At 60.2% G+C, this 20,803-nt stretch overlaps 2 protein-coding genes and 1 long non-coding RNA gene across 9 annotated transcripts in view; 1 reads left to right on the forward strand and 2 right to left on the reverse strand.

Moving 5' to 3' along the window:
- NFIX (nuclear factor I X) overlaps positions 1–15,715 on the forward strand; it is a 96,314-nt gene extending 80,599 nt beyond the window's left edge. For 4 of the 6 annotated variants that reach the window (XM_032312640.1, XM_032312648.1, XM_032312672.1 and 1 more), the window contains 4 exons: positions 466–641; positions 6,048–6,195; positions 8,299–8,390; positions 12,913–15,715. In XM_032312640.1, the coding sequence (XP_032168531.1) occupies positions 466–641; positions 6,048–6,195; positions 8,299–8,390; positions 12,913–12,927 (431 nt within the window). In that variant the 3' untranslated portion in view covers positions 12,928–15,715. The remainder of the gene's footprint in view (positions 1–465; positions 642–6,047; positions 6,196–8,298; positions 8,391–12,912) is intronic. The other 2 variants (XM_032312656.1, XM_032312630.1) reach the window with 1 other exon arrangement.
- On the reverse strand, positions 6,814–14,111 carry LOC116573082. The gene is made up of 3 exons (XR_004278600.1): positions 14,022–14,111; positions 12,765–12,923; positions 6,814–10,235 (listed from the first exon to the last, which is right to left on the reverse strand). It is a non-coding gene; the product is annotated as an uncharacterized LOC116573082 (long non-coding RNA).
- LYL1 (LYL1 basic helix-loop-helix family member) lies at positions 15,550–20,602 on the reverse strand. Of its 2 annotated transcripts, none has more exons than XM_032312693.1 (4): positions 20,513–20,602; positions 19,149–19,519; positions 18,974–19,065; positions 15,550–18,130 (listed from the first exon to the last, which is right to left on the reverse strand). In XM_032312693.1, the coding sequence occupies exons 2-4, from the start codon at positions 19,478–19,480 to the stop codon at positions 17,715–17,717; spliced, it is 840 nt and encodes a 279-aa protein (XP_032168584.1). In that variant the 5' UTR covers positions 19,481–19,519; positions 20,513–20,602; the 3' UTR covers positions 15,550–17,714. The 2 variants fall into 2 exon arrangements, with proteins under 2 accessions (XP_032168584.1, XP_032168576.1); XM_032312685.1 differs by having other exon boundaries at positions 19,149–19,501; positions 20,513–20,601.
- Positions 20,603–20,803: the final 201 nt, after the last annotated feature.

Raw genomic sequence — 20,803 nt, forward strand, 5'->3', positions numbered from 1 at the left:
AAGATTTATTTACTTAGTTTGGCGGGAAGGGGCCAAGGGAGAGAGACAATCTCCAGCTGACTCCCCGCTGAGTGAAGCACCAGGCGTGGGGCTCAGGGTCACCACCCTGAGATCACCACCCTGAGGTCATGACCTGAGCCGAAATCAAGAGTCCGATGCTTCACCGACTGAGCCATGTGGGCGCTCCGCCGGTCCGGCTTGTGAAAGTACTGTGTTAAGACATTGCTTACCTCCATTGTCGATTGTCGAATTATCTGGTGCTGCCTTAACTTTCTCACCGGAGGCCGGTGCCTCACTCTCCTCAGCCTGGTCCTGGCCTTGATCTTAACCCCATTCTCCCTTCTCCTCTGGCACCTCAGGGCTCTGTCTGACCAGCACCCCCCCCCAACCAACCCCATCTTCCATTGCGCTCCCCTCTGCCTCCTAAGCCCTGACGCCCTCTTCTTCCTGCCCACATGCACGCAGGGAGCCCCCGGGCCACGGCGTCGGCGCTGCACTTCCCCTCCACATCCATCATCCAGCAGTCGAGCCCGTACTTCACGCACCCGACCATCCGCTACCACCACCACCACGGGCAGGACTCGCTGAAGGAGTTTGTGCAGTTCGTGTGCTCGGACGGCTCGGGCCAGGCCACCGGACAGGTGAGTCCACAGGCCCCCGGAGCCCTGCCACAGCTCATCTCTGCATCTGTCCGTCTGTCTCGGGGCTCACAGGGAGAGGGTCCAAAAGCCGGGAGCCCTCCTAGGGCTGGGGCAGCAGAGGGCCGGTAGTGCCAAACACCTCCGTCTTCTGGATCTGGGGGTAGGGGTCCATGTGTAATGCCAGGGCCTGTCACCGTCCAGAGTTGGGGACGAGGGCAGTGGCCAGGCCCGCCTTGCTCTTGCTCGGGCTCCTTGCCCTCCCCTCAGTCTCTGTTCCCCCCTAAGAGTGTGTCCGTGATCTATCCAACCCAGCCTGGGCTCCTGACCTCGTAGCAGCCCTCTTAAAACCTCAGGGCTACAAGGAGTGTGTAGGTGCTAGAAGGAGAGTTCCTCGCCTTGGCACTATTGACATCTGGGCTGTCCATTCTGTGTTCTGCGGGGCCGTCCTGGGCACTGTGGGGTACTGGGCAGCATCCGCGGCCCCACCCACTCAATGGCAGCGGCACCATCACTCCCAGTCCCGATGGATATTTCTAGAGTTCAGCGTGCCCTGGGGGCATCACCATTCCCTGGTGAGAAGCCCTGGGTGAAGCAAAGGCCCTCCCTCCTTCCCCTTGAGCGGTCATGGAGTCTCCCATTGGCAGAACTCTCAGCAAGAGGTTCCCAGGTCTGCTTTTGTTCTGGAGGGAAGCCCTTCTGCTCCTCAGCCTAGGAGAGATGCTGGTTGCCCATGGAGTTCTGCTGCCCCACCGCCCTTCTCTGTCAGCAAGCCCTAGGGCCCAGGCCCTGATGAGCAGAAACACAGGCCACTCAGCAAAGGGCTTATCCCAGACAGTGGTGGGTCAGAGGTGACCCTTCAGTGGGACAGTGGTCCTCTCTTAGTCCCTGGGTCCCTGAGCACTCGGGTTGGGACAAGGAGGTCTCTAGGCCTCTGGGAAGGTTCTAGAGTCCCAGCAGCACACGGCGCTGTGAGAAGGTCCAGCCCCTCTTTCCGCAGCTGGTCCAGGCTGGAAACCCGTTGTGAGAAGTCAGGGGGGAGGTCGCTCAAAGGCCCGTGGTGGGGCGAGGCGTTCGGAACCCCATGCCAGAGGTGGCCCAGGGAGAGCTGTGGGCGGCCCTTGGCCACACAGCCCAGTGCTGCCTCAGGGCGGCCTGTACAGAATGGGCATTTGCTGAGTGCTGGTGCATGGATTTGGGGCAGGGTTACGGCTCAGCCTCCTCGCTCTTGCTGTCCAGAACGGAAGCCGGTCCTCTTCCCTCTCTCCTGTTCTCCCTCCTTCTACTTTCCTCGTCTCCTTTTCCCTGTGAGCTTCTCTCTCGCTGGCTCTGCAGCCCCTTAGCTCACTCAGAGCCTTGCCTACCTCTCTGGACAAGCTCTGTCCACTTCTAGGGGCATGGAGGGGGAAGTGGCCGTGACCCCCGACAGCTACTACGGTTCCTTCAGAGATGACAGCAGAGTCTACGGGAGCTACAAGCCCATGTCCCAGCGCCCAAGGCCCTGGGGTCTGGAATATGGATCAGAGAGAGCAGGAACCCCACCTTGCCTGCCTTCTCACCCACAGAGGCAACTGGGGTTTGGAACCAAAATGAGACTGACCTGAGGGGCCAGTTTAGCCCAAAGAGCCAAAGCTAACGCACAGGACTCTCGGGAGTATGGGTCAGTCTGTCCTTAAGCCTCCTGATGATGGCTGGGTCCTGAGCCTCTCCCTTGACTTGAGCGTTCAAGATTAAGGGCTCATCTGGTCCAGAAGGCAGATGCTTGCTCCGAGCAGACCGCGGATAAAACACTGCCGGCAGGAGGGTGAGCAGGCAATCTGGTTAAACAGAAGAGCCTAGCCCAGCTGGGGAGCAGTCTCTGGGTTTCCTCTCCTGGCCTGTTGTGCCCAGAGAGGAGAAGGGCGTGTCTTCAGTGAGCCTGCTCTCTGGGGCTCGGCCTCAGGCTCTGGAGGAGGGAGCCAGAGGCCCCAGGCTCTGCAGCTGACCTGGTGACCGCCAGTGGCAGTACCAGGCTGTTCCGGGTCCGTGGCTGCCTCCACAGCAAAGGTTCTCAGCCTTAGCGTGCACGAGTCACCTGGAAGGCTCGCTAACACACAGGTGCCTGGGCCTCCCCTGATTCTGATTCCCCAGACCTGGGTGGGGCCGAGAATCTGCATTTCTCCCCAAGTTCCCAGCCGATGCTGTTTCTGGTCAGGTGACCCACTTTGAGAACCATTGATCTAAAGCCTGAAGGAGTAAATTCCTAACCTCTTTGAGAATGTGAAGTTACAGAGCATCTTTGCAGAAAGAAAAAAGTACGCATACGAAATTTTTACGATTTGCAAAAGGGTTTCCAGGCACCACCCTGTGCTCATCCTCGGACTGCAGCAGGAGGCCCTACTTGAGAAGAGCCAGATCGGTAAAGGCCAAGGCCAAGTGGACACGCCACTCAGAGGAGACACGAAGGGCCGAAGGAAGATGCCTGGTTAGCTGTGTTTCTGGCAGAGAGAAGAGGCCACCAAGTGAACCGATGGAGAAGTCACAGGGCCCGATGGGATAGCGTGACCCCGGGAGGCAGAAAGACCGGTTGTAGGTCAGCCTCAGGCATCAGCGCTGGAGCCGCCAGGCCTCGTCTTCATCTGTCTGTTGAAAGTGAAGAGCTATCCCATCTCCAGGTTCCTTCTAGCTTTTAACTCGTGAGGTTTCAAGGCACTGCAAAATCACAAGACCTCGAGAGATTTTTAAAACCTCAACTTGTACTGCAATCAGAGCTGAGATACCGTAGCCTGGTTGGAAGTAGCTTCCAGAAACTAAAATGTTGTAAACCAGCGGTGTTCGATGACTGGCCGTGTTGGGCTGGGATTGGCTTCATCAAGAGCGATGAGTGATTTAGGTCCTCCTGAGGGGAGATAGGGTCTTGAGGACTAGAAGGAGGCACAGGGCGCCCTGTAGGAGCCAGGGCTACCTGGAGGGCCGTGGGCCCCAGCCCCTGGGGGAGGGGGGCGGCAAGCACAGGATGGCGCAGAGTAAAGGAGTGAGGCTGTGATCTCTCGAGACTTGCGTTTCCTGCCCTGCTGGAGGAAGGCAGTTGCCTATTTCTGAAAGGGCACCTGGCACAAAGGACCCAGGACGCAGAGACTAGCAGCCCCCGCCTGCTTTTGTCAGGGGACCTCTGAGTGGGCAGGAAAGAGCAAGTCAAGGGAACCATTTGGAGGGACAATGTCAGACCTAGGCGCTGGTCTTTAGAGGTGATGGGAGGTGGTGGCCAGAGCTCAGAAGGGTGTGGCCGGCACAGGTCAGACATGGGGCTCGATGGTTTGAAAGTGCAGCATGCCTGGGCCGCACAGAGGTGGCTGTCCCCGGGCTTGCTGGGGAGCCTGGGAGGCAGCCTGCTTCAAAGGCTTTGGTGGAGGTCACGACCACCCTTGGAAAAAAAGGCAGAGAGAGAGAGACGGATGGTGATTTAGGGTATCTGGCTGGTCCCAGGTTGGGGATGGTGTTTTCTGAGCCGGACTTAAGGGGTATGGGAAGGGGTGTTGTAGACAGAGGGTTCTGCAGTGAGCATGGGTGCAGCCCCCAACTGCTTGGGCTATGTTCTGGAAACTCCAGTTTGTTTGCAATGGGAAGTACTTGGAAGGAGGTGAACATAGAGGCATGAGTGGTGGAAGACCCCATCCGGGCTCCACCACAGGGGCCTTGAAGGTCCAACCAGGGGGCTCTTATTTGATGTTACACGCAGTCACATCCGTGGGAGGGGAGGGCAGTAGCCTGAGTGCTTTTGGATTTCGGGATGAGGGCTGGGATGAGCCCACTGGAAAAAATCCCCAGGATCCCTGGAGTGAGAGAGACATGGCTGTGAATTTCCGGCCTCACCAGTCACAGCTGGGTGACTTTGGATAAACCACTCAGCTGCAGAGCCTCAGTTTCGCCAGTTGTGCAAGGGGGAGAATCAAGTTTCTCTTGAATCAGGGTTTCCCAGCCACGGCACTAGTAACGTTTGGCTTGTTGGGCCTTTATCCTGGGGGCCATCTCGTGCCTTGTGGGGTGTCTAGCAGCATCCCCAGACTCCACCCCCCCAGATGCCAGCAGCACCCCCAGAAGTGGTGCTACCCAACATGTCTCCAGACATTGTTAGTGCCCCCTGCCGAGGCAGAATCCACCCTGTCACCCCCGACCCAGGCAAAAACTGCTGCCTCACGGTGGGTGGGGTGGGGGGAGCATCGGCCACCACCTGGGTAAGGTATGCGGTACGGAGCCGGGCGCCGAGACGCTGAGTGTCCTTAGAGGACACTGTTAGCACAGGGGAGACCCTTTGGAAGTCTCGTGGTCCTAGTCCAGTGGAACCAGTGAGGATAGAAGTTGGGTCGGCTGGAGACATCAAGGGGGTGGACTCCGTGGGGTTCGCCCACCAACAGAAGGGGCAGCACGGGAGCCTCCCTGAGCCTTGCACCTGGGTGGCTGGGGGGGCAGAGCTCTGCCCCTCGGGAGAGGGGACCATTTAGGACTCTGAGCTCTAGCCCCCTAACCCTGAGCCCAGGCTGCAGGTGGTCATCGAGAGCACTGCCCAGAGCTCCAGAAAGCTGTGCCTGCAGGAGGCCAGGGACCTCTGCCCCTCCCTGTGGGGCCTCCGTCCCCGAATCCCAAAGGCTGATGCGCACAAGGCATACACGAGGCTTAGGGAGGAGATTCAAGTTTGAGGCAGAAGACGGGATAGAGCCAAGCAATGGAGCTGGCGGCCAGGTTCCCAGGCTTCTGAGAGCCCCGTACAGGGAAGTCCTCTCTAAGAGCCTCGGGACTGTGGCTGGCAGTGACGGATTTTCCTCTTGGGCCGTTCTGTAGAAAATGGGCCGGCACCCCACAGTCCTCAGGCTGCCGGAGTCCGGGGCAAGACCCCCAGCACGCGGCGTCTCCCTGGGCTGTGATGTGGGGTAGAGGCCCGAGGGCCTGTGGTCCTTGGCTGGGTCGGCCAGCCCCACCCCAGGGGCCCGCAGAGGGCGGCCTGCGTGTGTTTTCGGGGGACGGTGGGGGGTGAGCTGGCGCATCTTACCTGCTGAGGCAGGTCTTCCAAGAGCACGAGCGTGCTAGGGGCAGCTGCTTAGGTGGCGAGGTGGCATGTTTTGATACCTAAAACATGTTCCCTGAGAAATAACAAACCACTCGTCGGACACCCCCTTTCGTCCCTCCCACAACTTCAAAAGAGGACCACAAAAAAAAAAAAAAAAAAAAAAAAAAAAGAGAGAGAGAAACACCTGAGAGACCAAATAGAAGCCTCACACCCTCACCCACCCCGTGCCCCGGAGGAGACGACCCCGTCCTGCATCTTCCACCGGGAGCGCGCGCTCTCAGGAGCGAGCTGGCGCGGCCGCGCAGGGGAGCGTGTGTCTGTGTGGGATGTGCCTTCATGCGTCACTCTATTTATGTTGTTCGCAGCCCAACGGTAGCGGCCAGGGCAAAGTCCCGGGGTCATTTTTGCTACCGCCGCCGCCTCCAGTGGCCAGACCTGTGCCCCTTCCTATGCCTGATTCCAAATCCACCAGCACTGCCCCAGACGGCGCCGCCTTGACTCCTCCATCACCTTGTAAGTGGACGATGAAACCGAAACCACAACGCCCAGCATCCCTGGCCCATCCAAACAGTCTCCACGGCAAAAAGAAAAACCCCTGCCCCGCCCACCGCCAGAGCCCCCCAACCCAGAGCGCCATGGAGCCTCCCACCCGGACAAGAGCAGAGCTGAGCCCCCAGTCATGGCCTCCGGGGCCTCAGTTGCACCAGCCAGCACCCCACGAGCCCCCCTGCCCTCCCGCGGCTCCTAGCCGGGGGGCCCCTGGCCCAGGCCCCTCCCGGGGGCGGGAGGGGGAGCACAGTGGGGCACGCAGGCCAGGGGTGCTGGCCAGGGTGGGAGGGGGGCGGGGAGGCGCAGCCATGCCATCTTCATGCCTGATTGCTGTTTTTTTTCATTTTTCGTTTTTTTGTTTTTTGATTTTTGTTGTTTCGTTGTGCCCCGCTACACCAAAAAAAAAATTAAATGTGACCACAAGGTGACGCCACTGCCATCCCCTTTTGGCCTTGCCCCCTCACCTCCATTCCGGGGCCCTTGGGCCTCTAACCGTACAGCAGGCCGGCCCCTGACCTCCTCCCCTTCAATCTCACATTTGGTTTCTCGTTGTTCCTCTTTTTTTTTCTTTTTTTTTTTTCTTTTTTTTTTTCCTCCTCCCATCCCTCTCCCTTTCCCAGGTTGACTGTTCCAAGGACAAGGGAGGGCTCTGGGCCTCGGCTTACTTCATCTCTTTCTCTTCCTCTCTCTCTCTCTTTTAACCAATGACAAATTTTGTTAAAGGGAAAAAAAAATCTGAGTTGAGAGGCCCAAGGTAGACCCGACGCGTGAAGGACAGGAGAGGTGGAGGGTGGGCGGTGTGCCGTCTGTGGGCAGAGGGTGGGCTGCGCTTCGGGCGCGCTGGGGGCCGGCAGACCCCAGGCCAGGACTGCCTGGTCCGCAGTGGGAGGGGCGGCCCATCTCACTTTCCTCCGTCTTGCGCTCTCTGTTGCCTTCTTTCTCATGGTTTGAGTTCTTTTCCCCTCTCCATCCTCTTCATGCCATCTTCCCATCTGCATCCGCCATAAGACACGAAGTCATGGTCATGGTCATTGGAGGTGGGCAGGGTGGGAGAGGAGGCGCCAGGCGGCAGAGTGGCTGGGGCGGGGTTGGGGGGGGGCCCTGGACAGTATCTGGTGAGCATGCAGTCCCTGGGGTGTATCTGGTAGAGGGTGTGTGTTGGGGGGGAATCCCTGGCAGCCTGTGACACTCTTGTTCCTTCTGGGGACATCCACCCTGCTGGGGGTGCACAACCCATTCCCTCCCATAGGGTTCCAGCCAGAAAACCCGAGAAGAGCTCAGGGGTGTTGGGCTGCCCGTTTGCCCCTCAGGCTCCAGAACTGCTCATGGGCACCCAAGCCCTGGGGCTTTGCCACCTCCTCCTGTGCTACAGCCTGTGTCAGGCCCTGGGGACCGCGGGACCACAGGCTCTGGCTCATGCATCAGAGGAGGACGCCTGCTGGGTCCAAGCTGGCAGCCAGGTCCTCTCTCTGCCCCTGTCCCAGCCAACTCAGCCCTCCACTGGACCCCTGCAAGTTCCCTGAGCCATCAGCCCCATCCTTGGGACTGCCCGGCGTGGTTCTGTGATGCAGCACCGGCCCAGCTGCCCTGGTCGGAGAGGAGGCCTGGCTGAGCCAGCTTTCCCTGAGCAGGGTGGGGCCGGTCCGGCTGAGCCCCCAGCATCCCGCCCTCCCAGGCTCCCTCTTCCCAAGACCCAAGAGAGTCCGTGGGAAAGCACGGGTGCCTTGCTTCAACGAGGGCTAGCCTCAGTCCTGCTTGGTGCCTGCTTTGGGGACACAACAGGGTCTATGGGACCTCAAGCTAAAGCCTCCAGGGCCCCTCCCACACCCTGGGCCAGGAGAGAGGACATCTGGCTGAGGTGGAATGCTAGGGGTGGGGGACAGTGTGTGCTCCTGGTCAGTGAGCGGGAGATGGGACCCCCTCTGGCCTGTCCTTCCCACGGCCAGCCTAAGCCCTGGCAGCGTGGTCTAATCCAGTCTCTCCCTCTCTCAGCAGCCCCAAAGGGCAGTGCCCAGGCAGGCCCCAAGGCCTCACGGGGTCTCTCCCTCTCTTCCCTGCTCCCCACAGCATTCGCAACGACAGGCGCCTCCTCTGCCAACCGGTTTGTCAGCATCGGACCCCGGGACGGCAACTTTCTGAACATCCCACAGCAGTCTCAGGTAGGAGGCTCGACCTGCGAGGTGGATGTGGGCACAGGGGGAAGAGGCAGGGGCAGGGGCATCACGGGCGGGAGGGAAGACAAGACGCTGGCTCCTTGAGGCCAATCCGGGAGAAAGGGGCTAGGGCAGGGCTGGAGGGCCCAGGCTTTTGCAAGCCCAGCTGAGCCTGCCTCCCCAGGCAGCCCCCAGGTCCCCTAGCTAATCAGCTAATTGGATAATTAGCTCTGACAGCCCCGGCCCTGGGGAAGGCGGCCAAAGACCTGAGGCTAGAGGCGCTCTGGGCCAGGCCTGGTGGTAGCCCGAGGCCCCGTCAGGAATAGGACAGCGTCTGCCTGTTGCTCTGCTCCCTCTCCAGCTGGAAGCCCTGGCCCCCAGCCCTCCCCTTCTTCCTTGGCTTTGGGTGGGCTGGGCAAGGGGTGGAGGAGGGACAGAGCCATCCTGGTGGGCTGATTGCCCAGAGACTCTGGCACCCAGGGTAGGGCAGGGCCTGTTGCCACCCTGGAGGCCCCTCCCTCAGGTCCCCATGAATCCCGTTAGAGGGGAGGCCGGGCTGTTGGAACCTCCAGTCCAGCTCCCGCCCGCCCGTCCCCAGTTCTCACAAGGAAAACTCCAGCCCTCCTGCTGGAATGCCCTGGATCTGGTTTTGTCCAGGCATCTGTGCTCTCGCACGCACGTGGGCCCCCTCCTCCCTGTGCCTGTCCCCCAGAGGCTGCGACTAGCTCACAGAGCCCTGGGGCCTTGGGGTGCAGGGAGGACCCACCTCAGGAGCAGGGTGGAGGCCCGTTTGACAAAGCCCCAGGCTTCTCGGAAAGGAACATGCAAATAATCTTTCTCTTTTGCGCATTTTACCAAAACACCATCCTGTGAGCCCAAGGCCTGGAGGCTTTCTCCACCCCAGGAAATCCACCCCAGCCCAGAGCCCCAGGGCCACCTCTTGCTGCTCCTGCTCCTTTACTGCTCTGAGGCCTGAGTCCAGAGAAAGTCGGTGGATGCAAGTTTTGTGTGTGTGGTTTGAGGTTTTGTTTTTTTTTCCCTTTTCCTTTCCCTCCCTCAAAAAAAAAAAAAAAAAAAAAAAAGCCAAAAAACTTTGTCAAACTTCAAACTTCAGAGCTCCCTAGTGGCAAGGAGGGGAGGGGAGGGGAACTTCAACCCCCTCCAGCTTCCCACCCCCTTTCCCCAGAGTCACGTCTGACCCGTCTGGTTTCCAGGAGCAACCAGACATGATGTAACACCCAGATGAACTTGAACTTGGGGGTGTTGAGAAGAAAAACAATGGCTCCGAGCAGGGGCTGGAGCCAGCCCCCTCCGCTGCTCTGTGCCAGGGAGGCCGAGAGAGCCCTGCTGGCAGAGGGCGGGAGGGGGTGCCAGAGGAAGGGACAGCAGGCGGGCCTCCCCTCCTGGCGCTGGGCTGGCACCAGGCGGCAGGGCTCCATCGCGCCCGCCCGCCCTCCCTCCCCCTGCCTCAGCGCCTGTAACTCCGAGCTCCCGCTGCTTGCTTGCTCTTGGGGACCACTGCCGTGAGTCCGCCCCGCTCACCCTGTTTCCGCCTGCCTCCGTGTGCTTTCTCTTCACTTTCTCGGCTCACTTTGCTTGGACTTTGGGGCCAAGGCAGACTTGGAGGCAAGTTTGGGAAACAGTTTTTCTCCCCCTTGTTTTGCAAAGCAGCCTGAGCCCCGGGCCCCAGCAGGCAGGTGTGTCTGGGGGTGACGGTGGGGGAGACTGGAGCCGGACGAGGCCCACAACAGCCGAGAGCCCTTGGGCCTGGGGGCAGGCAGGCGGCTGCAGCGGGCGCAGGGGGTACCGTGGGGGGCGGTTTCCACAGTAACCAGTGACTTTAGCTGATCTCTGGAGCACCAGATGGAGAGAGAACAATAGAATGAGGGAAGAAAAGAGAATTTTAGCAATTTTGTCATTCCCTGGGCAGCGCTTTTTACTTAGTTTTAATCAATTTTGGACCTGGCTCAGGAAGCAGAAAGGGTGAGCAGAAAAAGCCACTTTGTGCTTGGCAGCAGATGCCCCCCCCTTCCTGGGACCTGTGGGGAGGCACTGGGGAGCTATCCTGGAACCACCTTTGTCTGCAACTCCAGGCCTTGAACTGGGGTCTTCCTGGTCTGCGGGGCGGGGAGGGGGAGGGCAGGAGGGGCTTCCCAATCTGAACACTGGTGGTTTCCCCCCTCCTGTGCAGCTCCGAGGGAACCAGCCTGGAGCCTTGGCTTGGTCTGACAAAGAGGGGACCGTGTCCGTGTCCTCGTTGTCCCCTGCCTCCTTCCCCTTGCAGGGAGGGGGCGGGCCAGGCTTACACAGCGGCGCTGTAAGGGTTCCTCTGTTGTCTCCCCTTGCGAAGGGGGTCCCAGAGAACACAGAGGCCTTAGACCGCAGGGATAGGGGCTCCCCCAGGCGGCTCCCTTCTCAGGCCAGGACTGGAAGCCTAGGGGCTGACTGCTGACTTAGCTTCTGCCGAACTCGGGGTGCCTTTGGCCTGGGTTTCCCCTACACAGTGCCAGGTATCCCGTGAGCCTCCCTTTAAAGACCTGTAGTTAGTTGATGGGGTTGGACCTTGGGCAGTTCCTCCAGGAGCTCGGCCACAGGAGGGCAGGTCTCTGGGTGTGGGCCAGCACGTGGCAGGAAGTTGGGCATCTCTGCCCACCCAGTAAATGCCAGCAGCACCAGTCATTGTGACAACCCCAAGCCCCCATTCCTCCAAATGTCCTCCATCTGCACCATCCAGCGGGGCAGGTGCTGGCCACGTGTGGCTGTTGAAGTTCAAATTAAATAACTAACTAGAGGGGCACCTGGGTGGCTCAGCCCTTTAGCGTCTGCCTTAGGCTCAGGTCGTGATCCCAGGTTCCTAGGATCAAGTCTCCCATCAGGCTCCCTGCTCAGCGGGAGTGGTGGGGGGTCTGCTTCTCCCTCCCCCTCTGCCTCTCCCTCTGCCTGTGCGCACGCTCTATCTCTAATTTTTTTTTTTAAAAAGTAAATAACCAACTAGAGAAAACTTTAGTCCTCAGTAACGGCGGCCACATTTCACTTGCTGAGACGCCACATGTGGCTCGTGGCTACCACACTGGATAGGGCAAACAGGGAACGTTTCCATTGTTGAAGAAGGTTCTAGGTAATCTTCCAGGCCCTTTTTAACACTACAACTCCATGTGTTCATCCCTCAGTAGAAGACTGCCCATGGTCCCAGACCAGAGCCTGAGGGGCGGGTCCAGCCAGCGGGCATAATCTGTGCGCCTCAAACAAGTGGTTTTAAACACTGACAGCTTTCACATGGGATGCCGTCAGGACTTCTGGCTTCTTTTGAAAAGCTGGCTGATCTCGCTGCCCCAGGGGCCTCACTCCGGTGTGGCAGCCTTGGCCCTGGGCTCCCTGAGAGCATGCCACGTGTGGCGGGTAGGAACATCGACTTGGAACCTTCCCCTGTGTCCGAGTCCTAGCGAGTCCTGGCTGGGCTGTGTGGGCAGACCATGTAGCCTCGGGCAGGCCAGCCCCACTCTCCCCACCCGGCTCTGTGTGGGCTTGGAGCACGGGTAGGATGGGCTGCTACCCAGTGCCAGCTCTGTGGTTAGCCCTGCTCGGCATTTCAGATCTGTGACCCAGAGCCTGGGAGTTGCCCCGATATACATTTTCAGGGACCCTTTTCTGGCCCCAAGGGTACTAGTAGTTCTGCACAGGTCCTGTAGACCAGAGAGGAGAAAAGTTCCCTTCCCTCCCCTCCCCCGCTGCCCCTTGGCCACAAGGTGGGGCCAGAGCCTTTGATGGAGGGCATTGCCAGGCCGCCCAGCCTCCCGGTCAGGTGTATTTTGTGGTGAGGAGCCACGGAGACCGGTTTGTGGGAAGGCGGCTCCCCCTGCTGGCACCCTGAGGGAAGCGCCTCCCGCCGCAGGGAGACTCGTGTCCTTCCCCTGCGCCAGGTGCCCTAGGGTAGAGGATCAAGCACAGTGGGCTATGGGGCCCCTCCCCCAGGCCAGGGACTGCTAGGGACTGAAGCCATGTGCTGTCCCCCCTCCCCAGCCTTTCAGCCTGTGGGACCTTGGCTGGGGAGTACAGACGGGAATTTCTGCTTTTAATCCAAAGAGACAGAAAGAAAACTCAGCAAGAAGCTGAGCCACCCCCACCCCACTCCCAAAACCCCTCTGGGGACAAAAGCTCCAGCCTGGCATCCTCCCCACCCTGCAGGACCCATACAAAAACCTAAACAATTGGAAACATGGCCAGATCCCAGGTCTGTGCCTGTGCCAGCTCCAGCCATGGGGGTCCCACCCGCTGGGCACAGTGCCCACGGGAAGGCCAGCTGGACCCTAGCACTGGGGGGCAGGGTCTCTTGGGGGCAACAGGATTCCCACAGGAGGTACCGACAGAAGGGGGGTGTACCTCTTCGTGGGGTGTTGGTGTCCTTGGCTTTGCTGGAGGTGAGCCCTCCAGGGGCCTTGAGCTCCAGCCTGCAGTCTGCGGACCAGGTGGGCGCAGAAGAGACTTGCCCCTGCTATTCTCAATACGGCCTCTTTTTGTCCCATTTCAGTCCTGGTTCCTCTGATAAGATCGACAAAAAGAAATGACAAAATGTAAAGAAGAGGTTCCTCAAACGGGGGGAGAAGAAATTTTGAGACGTGGAAAAATCCCCCAGCCCAGCCCCACCGAAAAGCAAAAATTAGACGTCGTCAGCCACTCAGCCCTTCTCTCCTCCAGCCCGGGGAGCCCTGCAGGCCCCCAGAAGCAGCCCAGTTCTCGGAGAGCCCTCGGAAGAGGTCTCGGGGGAGCTGTGCACCAGCAGCCAAGCAGAAAGAAACATGCAAACGGACTCTGTTAAGTAGAGGACAGAAAGAAAGAAAGGATGCAGCAGAACTGCCTTTCTCCCCTCCCTACCCCGCCCGACCTTCCGGGGAAGGAACAAAATCAACCCAACAAAGAAACCAGCACAGTTCTAAAGGGGCCTGTCCTCCACCCTCACCCTTTTTAGGGGAACCCCACCCCCAACTTGGGCCGGAGCTTCACTAGGGAGCCCGGGGGACAAGCTTGTACAAATGATGGGGGGCAGATCCAGAGGGTTTCTCCCTCCAGACTCCGCCCCCTCCCTGCCTGTCTACCCGCCCCCCCCAGCCCCCACTGCCTTGGCCTCTGGCTTCTTCCCCCAGCTGCTCTGGACTAGGTGAGGCCGGTGCCTTCCTGGTTTCCCTGCCCTACCTTCGGGCTACAAGCCCCTGGGGCGGGGGGCAGGGAGAGGCCCCTGGAGCTAGTTTCTTGCTCCTGCAATGGAGGGTGTCCTGTCACCCCACCCTGAGCTTCGGGGTTAGTTTCAGGGCCCCAGACCCCTCTGTACAGTCCATAGGAAAAAGTCGGAATGCTACAACAGCCCGTCCCAGCCTGGGACAGGCCCCCTCTTCCCGCCCTCTGCAGGCCGGGAAAATCACTCTCTCGCCGCGCCACGAGTGAGGGGAGGTGGGCCCCAGGGTCGCCCCCACACCCCAGCCCCGCATGCAGGTGCCCTCGCTCCGCCCCACCGGTCCCTGCCCCTGCCCCTCACGCAGACAGCCCTGCTGTGGCCGGGCCGGAGAGTGGAGCAGAAAGGGGACCCCGGAGCCGAGCGAGGAGGACGAGGCAGCCGCCGCTGCCACCGGCTAAGCCGCCCACCTGCGCTAGGTAGGCGTCCTGCTCGTCGCCGACTTTCAGTTCCTTTGGAGGGTGTTGGGTGTTGTCCTTTTTCAAAAGTTTTTTTGGAGCTTTCTCTGTCCCCCCCCCCCAACCCCACTTTCTCCACCATATGGGCCTCTTGGCCACTTCTCTCTGGATTTCAGCTGTAATGTCTTTACTCTTTCTTTAGGGGTGGGGCATTCATTGTTTGGGTCTTTTGCCGTCGCAACTGGGAACTCCTCCATTTGAGCAACTTGGGGACAATTTGGTAACACACCACAGGAAGTAGCTCTCCCCCCTCCCCCTGCAGCCCCTTCCTCCCCCACCAAGGGATGGTTGGGGACCTGTCCAGAGGGTCTTCCGAAGCCCCCTGGGAGGGAGGGAAGCAAGAGCATGCCCAGCCCCCCTCCAGGGTGTGACTTGGCCCCTCTGGCTTGTCTTTCTGTGCCTTACTCCCTCCTCCCTGCATCTCCCTTCCTCGGCCCCCTTCTGGAGTCCTCGTGCCTCTCTCTCTCTTTCTTAACTGTATGAAAACACAAAGCACAGGTCAGGATCCTCTGAAAGTCAGTCAACCCAACATTGCACCGTAGGGGTGGGTTGTGGGCTTTATTTATTGTGAATCTAGTTTGTGAGGCTGTGGCCCCAGCAGGGAGGGAGGGAAGGAAGGAGGGGGGGCAGCTGGCTGGGGAGGCGAAGAGGGCCCTGACCTGGGCCAGAAGGGGCCGGCGAGTGGCGTCTCCTCACCCGGAAGCCGCCAGGTGGCTGGCCCCAGCAGTGGCTTTTGTTGGAAGTTGAGCGAAGGCCCTCCCCCGTGTGCGTGCAGCCCCTGGGGAAGACCGGGACTGAGAAGCAGGGGATAGGGGATCCCGCGGGAGCCTGGGTGGGGGGGGCGTGGGGAGTAGGGCGGGGGGGTGGGGGGCCGGGTGGGCCGGGCGTGACGCGCGGTCAAAGTGCAATGATTTTTCAGTTTGGTTGGCTAAACAGGGTCAGAGCTGAGAGGGGAGCGGAAGGGACCCCCTGCCCGGCCGCACGCGCCCCTTCCCTCGAAGACAATCGGGGCCGCGGGCGCGCTGGGCCCGCGGGAGCCGGGGTCTGCGGGGCGCCCGCCCGGGCGAGGTCGGAAGCTGCAGGCCAGCTGGGCCGGGGCGGGAGCGCGCCCGGCGGGGCTGCCCGGGCGGGCAGGGGGGTGGGGGCCGCTCCTTTCCCAAGTGTCGTTGTGAGGGGGCAGGCGAGGGGCGACGAGGGCGACAGGAGATGTGGGGACGTGTTAGAAGAGAAAAAAAAAAAACCCACAAAAAATATATATGGGGGAAATGAACTTTTTTTTTCATTGAACCAAGTGCAATGCATCAGAGAGTTTTCCTATCTTTGTATGTTAAGAGATTGTTAAGAAAAATTCTATTTTTGTTGTAATGTCCTCGCGGCTCTGGGGACGCTAAAAGAACTGGGCCTGCCCCGCCCTGCGCGGGGATAACGAAAGCTGAGTGTTTTTTCCTTTTTTTTTTTTTTTTTTTCGTTCGTTTTCAGTTTTTTTTTTTTTTTTTTAAGTCGTTTTCCTGCGTTGACGAGGATGATCTGGGGTTTTTATTTGTTTCGTCGTTCGTTCTCGGTTTCGGTGGGAGGGCTGAAGGAAACGTTCACATTTTAGAGTTAAAAAAAAAAAAACACCTGGACATTAAAAAAAAAAAAAAAAAACAACCACAAGATCAAAAAGGAAAAGGACGAGAGAAAATTATTTTTAAGATAATTCAACATAAAAACCCTGGTGCTTCTTACATTATAAAGTACGTTTTAAAAAAAAACCCACAAACTATTATACATAAGTTTATGAATCAATTAAATATCCTGCACTTGTTAGGAACACGCATATCCCTTCTTTGTTGAGTTTAACGGAACGGGACAGCGGCATACGCCCGGCGGCTGGGCTGCTCTGGCCGCGGGTCTCCCCGGGCGCCCCCTCCCCAGGGCCCAGCGCCCCCTCCTCGCCTCATCCCCGTCCGGGCACGGGGGCGCGGCGGGGGGGTCCCCAGCCCCTCCCCCGCAGAGGTCAATGCCAACGAACAAACGTCCCCTCCCTCCCTCCCTCTCCGCCCCGAGCGCCCTTCTTTGAGCCAGACGCCAACTTGACCCTCACCAGCATTATCAGGAGCGCGCTCAGCAAGTTGGTAGTTACCCCCCCTTTTCCCCGGCGCCCCCGACTCAACATCACTCCTTCCACCCCTACCCCTACCCCCGTCACCCACCGGGGAGCACGAGGAAGGCTCGAAGCTCCAGGACAGGACCAGCCAAGCTGACAGGTCGATTCGCCCAGGCCCGCGCCCGCACGCACGCACGCACACGGCCCCGCACACAGCCCCACCCTACCCTGCAACCAGCCCCGTCGACTGCCTTACACACCCGCCCCCGCGCTGGCCGGCCGACCTAGTGCCTTGTTCTCACCCCCGTGCTGGCGGAGCGGACGCCGCGCTCTGGGTCCCAGAGGGGCCGGGTGGCTCAGACGACCCACCATTTCCTCACCCCGACCGTGCTGAACGGACCCCCCACACGAGAGAAAATAAAGGAGCAATAAAGTCACGAGAAATTTCGTCCCCCAATCGAGAGCCCGAGGGGCACCCCAGCCCCGCCTCTGCTCCCCCCACCCACCCACCCTCGGGGCGCCCCCCTCCCCCCCAAGCCAGCCTGGGCCAGCCCCGCTTCGGCCCCTCCCGGGAGATCCGTGCGCCCGACCAGCACCAGCATCGCGGACCGCAAAGGCCGCCCGTCCCGTCAAACAAGTTTCTTCTTAGGCTAAGAAACGCAGTATATACGAGTATCTCTATATATAGTACTAATGGATTTGGTGTGCTTCCCCCTTAGCGTCCCCTGTCCCTCCGCTCCTCCTCCTTCAGCCTGGTCTCCCCCTCTCTCTGCCCTCCACCCCCGTCTCTGCACTGAGATACATAAGAAACAAGGGTAGTTTACTGTCTGTTTTGTTTTCTGGGTTTTCAGTGTCCTAGCGGAATGCAAGTAGGCAGCCAGCCCGTATGTTCCCTCTCCGCCCCGCCCCGCCCCGCCCCGCCCCCGTCACTGCGCTTCTGTTATACCATCTTTGCCTGACTCTCTCCGGCTTCTCCATTGAATGGCTAATGTGTATGTGAAATAAAGAAATAAAGAAAAACAAAAGTAAGAGCGCCCGAGCCTTCGCTAACGCCTTCGTCCGGGGACTGGTTCGGGATCCGTGGGTGGGTTGCCGCGTCGGTTCTGCGCCTCAGCGGACGCGGTCAAGGAGCGTGTATCCATGAGTCTCCAGGAGGGGGCGCCAGTGAGAAGGGCAAAGACTCCCCCGTCCCTCCCCACCTCTCTCGGTGACCCCAGCCCGGAAAAAAGAGGCACCACTTTAGTCCGATGAGCTGTCTGCCATGTTGGTTCCCGCACCTCGTCCCTGGGAGGGAGACGCGGGAAAGGCTATTTCCAGCGGTTGGTGGGTGATTTAAAAAGAAAAAAAAAGAAGAAGGTGGCCTGCTGGGGGGCCCCTTGGGGGCGACAGTCGCCCTTCCAGACCCCTGGGACCCTTTTCCCCGTTGGGGACGTCCTCACTGTTCCCTCTTTGGGGGAGTTCGCCCCAGAGCAGGCGCAAGGCATCATCCGCCCTTTCCTCGACAGCCCTGGGCTGAGTTCCCGGTGACCCTCGGTTCAGAAGCAACGCTGCGGAGGTCACCGCACCTCAGGGCTCACGGCCGCTCGTTCCGTCTTGATGGGCCGGGCCGCCCCGTCGGGACTGCCGTCGGGGACGGCCGGGGTCGCGGGCTGCGAGCGCACCGCGGCCTCGGCCCTACGACAAGGCCCGCGGCGGGCGCCATCGATGGGGCCCCGATGCGCGGGTCTTTTGCGGGGCCCGGACGGGGCGGGGCCTGCGGCCAGAGCAGCCGCCTGGTCGCGCAGCAGCCGCACCAGGAAGCCGATGTATTTCATGGCCAGGCGGAGCACCTCGTTCTTGCTCAGCTTCCGGTCGGGCGGGTGCGTTGGCAGCAGCTTCCTGAGCTCTGCGAAGGCACCATTCACGTTCTGCTGCCGCCAGCGCTCCCGGCTGTTGGTGAACACGCGCCTGGCCACCTTCTGGGGCTGGTGCCCTGCGAACAGGAGGGGTTGGGTTGGCGCCGTGGCCCAGGAGGCGCCCCCTCCTGCCCACGTTTCAGGCACCCAGAGCCCTCGGGAGGGGACTTCCACATAGGCGGTGGGCTGGGGCTCCCTCCATCCAAGGGATCCACAGGCAGGACCCAGGCATATCTCCCCTGCTAGTGAGCAACACGGCTCCCACCACCCGCCTCACCCCCCCGCAGCCTAGATGAGCACATCACAGGTCCCCGCTGCAGACAACTGAGGCCTTCTGTATCTCTGTCCACACCTTCCTGTCAACAGCTGAGATTCGGAGGGACATGTGTCCTGTGGCTGTCAGTCTGGGGAGCTGTCCCTGTGGTCTTCATTCTGGAGCATGCCCCTATATGTGGCTGGAGGTGCACGTGGGTCTGAGAGGTCCCCTAGGTGCCAGCGTGGTCCTGTCTTGGGAGAACTCCTGGTATACCTAAACGGCTGTGGTCATGTCTGATCGTTGCCAGGTGGTTGTGGTCATGTGGCTGTGGTTCTGTGGCTGATGCTTGTGGGGCCATGGTCCTAAGTGACTGTGGTTGTGTGGCTGTTCCTTGTGTGGTTCTTATCCTGTGGCTGTTTCCTGCGTGGCTGTGCCTTCTAGTGGGGGCTGTCATCTTGTGGCCCCCATGCCATGGTGCATTTTGCCACGACTCTTGGTGGCTGGTTGGGTGGCTGTGGTTGTGTGGGGCTGGCCGCGGGTCTGCGGTTTTGCACGTGGGTGTAACCTGAGTACTGGAGGCCTCATGTGGGCTGTCCTGCATGTGTCGCTGTGGCAGACAGGAGTCCCGGCAGGTGGCTGTCTGTGCACACAAAGTCATACTCACCCTCACCCAGCTCCAGCTCACAGTGGCTCGGTCTCCGCTTCAGCCGGCTGCTGGGGAAGAGGCCGAAAGCTCCTGCCGGCCCAATGTAGAGGCTGTAAGGGGTCGTGGGTCACTAATGCCTTGTGGGCAAGGACCCTGGCCCTGGATTCCCCCCAGGTCCCAGCCCTTCACTGACCTGTTGAGGAAGGGGTCAGGGTGATAATGCAGGGCCAAGGGGGGTGGGACAGTTCCCAGGGCAGAGAGCTGCAGCAGTGGGGGTCGCAGGGCGCTCAGCTCCGTCGTGGCCATGGTTACTCCTGGGGGCCTGGTGTGGCCCAGGCTGATCACCGGCACACCAGGGGGCAGTCTTGGGGGTGAGGAGCCTTGGTGGCCCATCTCTTTCACCTTCGGCGGCCCAGGAGAGGCAGGCTTGGGGGGCGGAGCAGGTGCTGGGCTGGGGGCACACACCATTTCGGCCTTCTCAGTCATGGTGGGGCCCACCTCTGCCTGGGCCTGGGGCGGGCACATGGACCCCGAGGGGGTGCTCACCTGTGGGAGGGAAGGAAGCTAGTGGGGAGGGAGGAATCAGGTGCCAGCACATCCCTTTGCCCAACAGAGCCTTCAAAGGAGAGGGAAAGGGTGGTGGTGGTGGGGGGGTTCCCTGCGTGAAGGCAGGTGGGCTCAGAAACCACCAGGACATGTGAGGAGGATGTGACACAAGGGCCAGAGGTAACTAGCGGGTCTCTGGGTGGCCCTGAGCTCAGCAGGGCCAATCTCTGAGCTGTTTGTGACCCACGAGGACCTCAGTTGCCCAGCTTCTGAACAAATTTCCCTTATTCCAGAATCCCTTCTCGGCTGGAGTCTGGAGAGAGGGGTGAGGAAGGAAGCTGGGATGGAGCCTGTGTCCCCAGGATGACCCTGTAACCCTCAGATCTGATCTCGAGACCCTCATTGATACCACGTGACCTTAGAATCCCTCTATAATGGACTCTGACCCTTCACTGATACCCCGCCTCAGCTGACCATGAGGCACTCAGCTATGACCCTGAGGGCTCTTCTCATTGCCTCCATATCACACCCTGAAAGTCCCCCATAATTGCTCCATTGACTCCCACCCCCACTGAAAACATCCCCCTTACTAGACCTGTAACCCCACTGCTGACGCTGTGATAAAAAATGCTGACCCAGGATCCCCAAACCCTGACCCCACTGCCTAGTACCTACAGTCACGTCCCAACCCTTCTCTGGCCCTCCCTGATGTCCCCCATGCCCCATTTCCTGTCCCCCATGCCCCATTTCCTATCCCCATCGCCACCCACGCCTTTGCACCCTGGCTTAAACGTTTTGGCCCCATGGCTTGGAGTATCCAGCAACTTCTGGGACTCCTGGCTCCCCTGCCCCCTCTTCCTAGGTAGATAGGCCCTGGGGAAGCTGACCTGGACTCCCACTAAGGAGGTGCCCCCATGAATGAATGAATGAATGAATGAATGAACGAACCAATGATCAAATGAATACAGGCACTCCCAGGATCCCCCACCTTCAGGCGGACTCCCCTCTTACCCCCGCACTGGTCCTGCTGTTTGGTGAGTGCCCTGGCTCTGTCCTTCAGGGTCGGGATGCGGTTGGGTTTCAGGCCAGGCTCCGTGGCCCCGATCCGATCCGGCCTCTGCAATCACCGCCGCTGGGAGCTTGCCGCCCCCTCCCGGCAGCGGCGTCGGGGCCGCGCCTCTTCCCGGGCTCCCGAAGGCCGCGGCGAAGGCGGCGTGGATCCCTCGAGGGAAAGTGAGCAGCTCCCGGCCGGCCCGCCCTCTCCCCGCCCCCGGCGGCCCAGTTTCCTCCCTCTCACCCCCG

Source organism: Mustela erminea, chromosome 1 (genome assembly GCF_009829155.1).
Source record: "Mustela erminea isolate mMusErm1 chromosome 1, mMusErm1.Pri, whole genome shotgun sequence".
Lineage (NCBI taxonomy): Eukaryota > Metazoa > Chordata > Mammalia > Carnivora > Mustelidae > Mustela > Mustela erminea.

Bases quoted from the DNA above. Each gene is read 5' to 3' on its own strand.
- LYL1 (XM_032312693.1), bottom strand. From the start codon at position 19,480: ATGTGCCCGCCCCAGGCCCAGGCAGAGGTGGGCCCCACCATGACTGAG. The intron at 19,066-19,148 runs GTCAGTGAAGGG...GACCCCTTACAG, and splicing joins CCTGACCCCTTCCTCAACAG to CCTCTACATTGGGCCGGCAG. The intron at 18,131-18,973 runs GTGAGTATGACT...TCCTGTTCGCAG, and splicing joins TGAGCTGGAGCTGGGTGAGG to GGCACCAGCCCCAGAAGGTG.